Source organism: Etheostoma cragini, chromosome 4, assembly GCF_013103735.1.
Source record: "Etheostoma cragini isolate CJK2018 chromosome 4, CSU_Ecrag_1.0, whole genome shotgun sequence".
Lineage (NCBI taxonomy): Eukaryota > Metazoa > Chordata > Actinopteri > Perciformes > Percidae > Etheostoma > Etheostoma cragini.
Window position 1 is genome coordinate 27,215,920 of NC_048410.1, and position 5,687 is coordinate 27,221,606.

The 5,687-nt window shown below is 36.4% G+C and overlaps 1 protein-coding gene and 1 long non-coding RNA gene across 2 annotated transcripts in view; one reads left to right on the forward strand and one right to left on the reverse strand.

The window, feature by feature from the left end:
- The first annotated feature begins 2,372 nt into the window (after positions 1-2,372).
- LOC117942711 overlaps positions 2,373-5,687 on the forward strand; it is a 7,609-nt gene continuing 4,294 nt past the window's right edge. Inside the window, exon 1 of the long non-coding RNA XR_004656198.1 lies at positions 2,373-2,683. This is a non-coding gene — a long non-coding RNA (uncharacterized LOC117942711). The remainder of the gene's footprint in view (positions 2,684-5,687) is intronic.
- LOC117942706 (C-type lectin LmsL-like) overlaps positions 4,901-5,687 on the reverse strand; it is a 3,170-nt gene continuing 2,383 nt past the window's right edge. The window contains exons 4-5 of the mRNA XM_034868307.1: positions 5,267-5,390; positions 4,901-5,071 (exon numbers count right to left, since the gene is read on the reverse strand). Of these exons, the coding sequence (XP_034724198.1) occupies positions 5,004-5,071; positions 5,267-5,390 (192 nt within the window). The 3' untranslated portion in view covers positions 4,901-5,003. The remainder of the gene's footprint in view (positions 5,072-5,266; positions 5,391-5,687) is intronic.

Consider the following 5,687-nt stretch of genomic DNA (forward strand, 5'->3'; position numbering starts at 1 on the left):
AAGTCGTGTCTTCTGAATGCTGGAATGCCCTGAACGCACACTCACTTATTGTCAAAATGTGTCAAAACTCATGTTTACCGCAGCGACCCCACCCTTAATGTTACATTGCTTATTAAAGAGCTGTTGCCAACACTTAATCTGCAATCTTTAAATGACTTAGAACTCATTTAAAATCACTTTAAACCACTTAAAATCACCACTTTTGTTGTGCATGGCGATAGCAATTTTACTTTTTTGAATATTCAAGTGAAATATTTTTACTGCATGTTATTTTTAGTGTTCAAGGTTGTTTAAATTTTATCGGAAAATTAATTCTTCACGTTTGGCAACAAAAAGAAAACAGTCGGAAGCTCTGGGAAGAAGATTTTGCAAGTTAGGAAAGTGAGTAAAGATTGTGTCATATCAGTTGTTTATTTTTATGTTTCCGGCTGTTAGAGTTCTGTCTGCTTCTCAGGTGCCATTAATGCTGCTTTAGACTCTGTGCATCGTTTTTGGATCCAATTTGATTTGTCACCCTCCCACTGACTCCCGTTCAACTCCTACAGTCGTCCGCGAGGGACAGGAGTCGCAGGAGGTGTTTACAGGGTGAGATGAAAAAGATGCTCAAGTTAAGAGAATCCTCTACTCACCCTTAATTCCAGTTTTCAGAGAAGTTTTGTATCTAAGGGTCTGAGTTGATTAGGTTTTTTATGTTCCAAAATATTTTCAAATCAGATTCTCAAAAAGTAGAGAGGATGACTGTGGTCATTTGTAACAATTGTTTCCTAGAAAGACTGAATGATTGCGAGTCCAAAGTTCAGGAGAATTATGTCTTGTTATTCTCCTAAACAATGTCTTTCTGGTTAGGAGTTGTGATCTCATAATGTCTACAAATCATCAAGAAAAAGAGACAGAGAAGAAGAAGCAGAACAAATACACTTGAAGCAATTTAAGCTGCATTGGGGGGGGGGGGAAGCCAATTTGAATTTGTAGTGTTACCTCTTCCTGCAGCTCGTCCTCCTGTCCCACGCGTAGTGCATGTACAGAACAGCCAATAGGAACGCTCTCTGAAATGACCTGTGATTGGCCAAAGTCTCCTGTCATGGGTCATATTTAGCCTACTAATGCCTGAAAATAAGTAGAGTTTTCTATGACCCCTTAAATTACAATATCATAAAAGATTATTATAATAAATTGCCATATGCTACCACAGCTTTAAGTAACATCTTTTTCTTTATTGCACTTGGATGACAATGGTATATTTGGGTGGCAAATATCAGTATGTTTCAGAGGGTTTACTTCTCTCATTCAGTTCAAGTGAATTGCTTCTTAGTGCTTTTTGAACCCATGGAGTAGTAAAATAATACAGGAGAAAGCAAAGATTATAAAAAAGTCAGAAAAACGCTTTCAAACGCCGGAAGATAATACATGTCAAGTCAAACCATTAAAAAACTTAAATTAAAAGTAATTTATCTTCCATGAAAGTTAATTTTGACCATGGACACAGTAGTTTTTTAGCGGAAAAACTTTAAAGCGCCATCAAAAAGCTAGGATAATTAAAGGTGAAGTTTGTGATTTTAATCCAATATACTTTCTGTCAAATTCAGGGTTATCTCATGGTCTGGCAGCTGAAATACGGTGTTTATATTCGGCTCTGGCTCTGTGAATGGGTACCACAAAGTGGCTCGGGCTGAGTTTGGCTCCTCTCCCACTTCCCGTCCTCGTCACCCACAAGAAATAGGCCATTATGTAACAAACCCTAAAAAACACCGGAGGTATCACCTGGCTAACTTGGTATAAAAATGGTGTTTGGGTGTTCAAATATGAACACTCTTTCTCCAGAATCGCTGACTCCACCTTTTAACCATTGTAGGGTATTCAGGTCAAATTGTCCCATTTCAAATTTTTACAAGAAGAAAAATTACACAGGTATACATTTTTTCTATTTGAAAATTAATGGCTTTACCTTTTTTTTCTGTGATAAACATGTATTCCTTACTCAATTCAGAAAATTATTCTGGATATGACCGCTTATGTTTTTTCCATAGTGGATGTTTAACATGAATTATAACCTTATGACAAAAAAACGAATCACATTTCCATTTTTAATTGTGTTCTAGTAGAGACTGATTGCATTCCCTGAACATATATGTTATCTCAATTGTTTGAAATTGAGATAGACAATATTTTTTTAAAGATTATGAAGTAATATTTAATTTCAGAATTGTTTTAAAACCCCAAATAAGTCACGGGTCCATTTGAACTTAGGGATACAAGAGGGTCCCGAAAGTGAAGACAATACAAGGGTTAAATGGACTATAAATTCAGATTTTTTTTGTTTAATCTCAATCTGTTTTGATGCCAAACTGCAGCACATTCGGTCGAAGTTCTTTGTGTCAGACGGCAATGATTTTATTTAATTTTGTTATTTTCACTATTGCCAAAAACATATTTTATGTATTTGTTCTAGTTAAAGGGACATTTTGTTTTCACACCTGTGGTTATAAGTGTTAAAAGTATTTGAGTGGTAGAAATCTCAGCCAAAAATGGGCTGTTTTCATTTTAAACAGACTGTTTATGAAGTAAAAGGGGAAAAAAATCATAACCGAAATATGATCAGAGTTTAGCCAAACATGCTGTATTGTCACGGCAACACTGGCTACATGAGTTGTCATCAAGGAAAGGGAAAAGTTGTCCCAATTCTGTAAATTACCGTCACACTTTGGAAAAGAGGGAAGAAAAAAAACAAAACAAGACTATATTGACAAATAACTACAGCTCCCATAATGCTTTGCTCCATAGTACAACGCTCCATTGCTCATATATTCAACCAACTGCTATTACCTAACCAGTATTCCTAAACCAGTAGAACCAGTAAAATCATGTCTGTAAGAATGCTGCATGTTAGAATACAACAATGAAAGTATAAACTTTGTAAAAGATAAAGTTTGCTGTACATCAGTGCCACCATTTTATTCCAACTTTTATTTTCATGTCTCGTGTTATTTGAACTGTTGGATTTATGTTATGGATGCCACTGTGTTGCCTGATCTCAGCTTTTGGTGAGTATAAAGTTGTTTCTCACTGACAGAACTGATGGACCACTTCATCAGGTAGTCCTCTTCTTGAAATCAGTTCCTCATGTGGAAGTGAAACATACAATATTAAAGCTTACATTTAACATGTCTTGTCTGTCCAGGTAACTTCTTTTGCATTGCTACCGTAGTAGTAGAATGTTTTAAATTTACTTATTTTCTTAAGTACAATTTAGAGATACTTGAGTATTTCCAATTTATGTTGCATTATACTTCTACTACACTTCACTTTTCATTCCACAACACAGCTTTACTTACTTTTTCGATTTTATAAAATGGTATCAGTTTAATTCAAATAACAATTTGAGCCCCAAAGAGTAGCATGTGTCTGATATTTCACCAATAAAATGCAACATCCAAAAGATGAATGTAAATTTGTACAGCATATTCCCCAATTTCCCTTTTCCTCTCTAGTCATCTCACGACCCCTCAGATCTATCTGGCGACCCTTGTGGAGGAGCCCGACCCATAGGTTAGGAACCTCTGGACTAAACTACTAAACCTAGCTCCACTTTGAGCAGCTACATCAGTAAAATACTGCTTAATTGTTAATACAATAAAGCAGTAGTGCGTAACTTTGTGATATTAATGAATGTCTGTTACATTCAAGCCATTGCCATATTGGGTTGCTATGAAGCTAATCAATGCTAATGCTAAGAACTTTGAGTTCCGACTTTATTCATTCCTTAGATTAATGTCAGATATCAAAATTCTGAGATTAAAGTCAGAATTCTGAGTTTAAAGGCAGAACTCTGAGATTAAAGTCAGAATTCAAAATTCTGAGTTTAAAGTCAGAATTCTGAGATCACAGTAAGAATTCTAAGAATAAAGTCAGAATTCTGAGGTTAAAGTCAGAATTTGAGAATAAAGTCAGAACTCAAAATTCTGAGATTATAGTCAGAATTCTGAGAATGAAATAAAGTCAGAATTCGGAGTTTTGTCTGAGTTTAAAGGCAGAATTCCGAGATTAAGATCAGAGTTCTCAGAATAAAGTCAGAATTCTGAGATTAAAGTCAGAATTCTGAGAATAAAGTCAGACCTCAATATGCTGCCCAATAACAACATGTACGATCAGAGTAGTGTTGAGGAATATCTGAGAACCAACAGGGGTAACTTTTAACAACCTTAATCAACTGTTTACATTTATTTACCTCCAAATGTCCCGATGTTGTTCCAAGGCTTCAGAGTTTTTAATTCGCAGTTGTAACACCTCGTCCGACATGTCCTTGTCCCCCTCACTTACTGCCACAGAACCACTAGCCATCAGAACTGGACAACTTGGGGTAGCATCACTTAGAAGAGACTTCGTCTGATAGGGTTTAATGAGATTTACATGACAGATCCTGTTTTTCTTCCTTTTAACCGGCATCTCTACCAAGTAATTTTGTTGTTTTTGCACGGTACCTTTTGAAAAGATGTGTGGAACGTGTCTGGGGCCACTAATTGTTGCACTTTATTATGTTATTCTATGCTCTATTACACACGTTTTGTATGTCTTGTTATGATATTTTTATATTTTCTTTCAAATATTTTGATAAAGAAGTTCTTTTTTCAAGTTAAAGTAGATGGAATTGTAGAAAATATTTTTAGTACCGTGGTATTGAAATCAAGAATCGTGATATTGTACTGGTATTTGCGAAGTTTTGGTATCATAATACCCCCATTGCTTACGGTGCTAGCCTCATCACTGTCATAATGTTGTCAATGGTGTCAAATCACACACTCTAGCTTAAAGTAGGCTAACCTTTATCAGAAGATGTCAGTTATTAACTGACATCCCTATGACATTAGGAGATGGATCAGTGACAAACAGGAAAAGAAACAGGTTTTCTGATGCTGAACATTTATTGCAGTAAATGTAAAAGCTTGCATTGGTTCCAGCTGAAGCAGATCGGTCCAACTGCTGGTCTTCAGGTTCTCTCTGAACCACTAGACCTTCACTGCACACACGAAGGGCCTCTTCTCTTTACAGTTCACATTGTTCCAGAGAGCCCAGTTGGAAAGAAACATGTTAATCAGTGTCAGTAGGAAGCACATCCTGTATTGGGTTTGTTGGTCTTCATGGTCTGTAGAAGCTTTAAATGTGCCCAAACTCTCAATCACACAAAGAAATAGATTAATCATATTCTATGAGTAGAACATATATCAGATATAACCTACAATCTGTCCTCCTAAACTATGTATTTACTTACCCCAGTAGTTCCTCTCAACGCAGCCCTCGCTGTACTGATAGTTGTCAGGCTGGCCACCAGCCCATCTACTGTAATCAAACTTAGTGTTATCAGTCCAAGCCCACTCAAGACCTGAAGCACGAATCTAAAAAGACAAACAGAAAACCAATGAATGCCTGAGGGTGACTACTTGGCCAAAAGGCCAATTATCTTATGTTACTTTCCACTCTGTCACCAATTACCTGCTTCCAGGTTTGAACTCTACATTTTCTCAACTATTAAAGGTAGGATATGTTTTTCTAATGTAAGAATGCATATCTTATCTCTCTGATTTTACATTTATTAAAGGAAAGAGAGATGTACTACTGGCCTAGCAACGGGAACGCTGGCGAGATTGACGCCGCTCCGTCTGGCTTGTTTGTTTTCGGTAATTTTGCTTTTA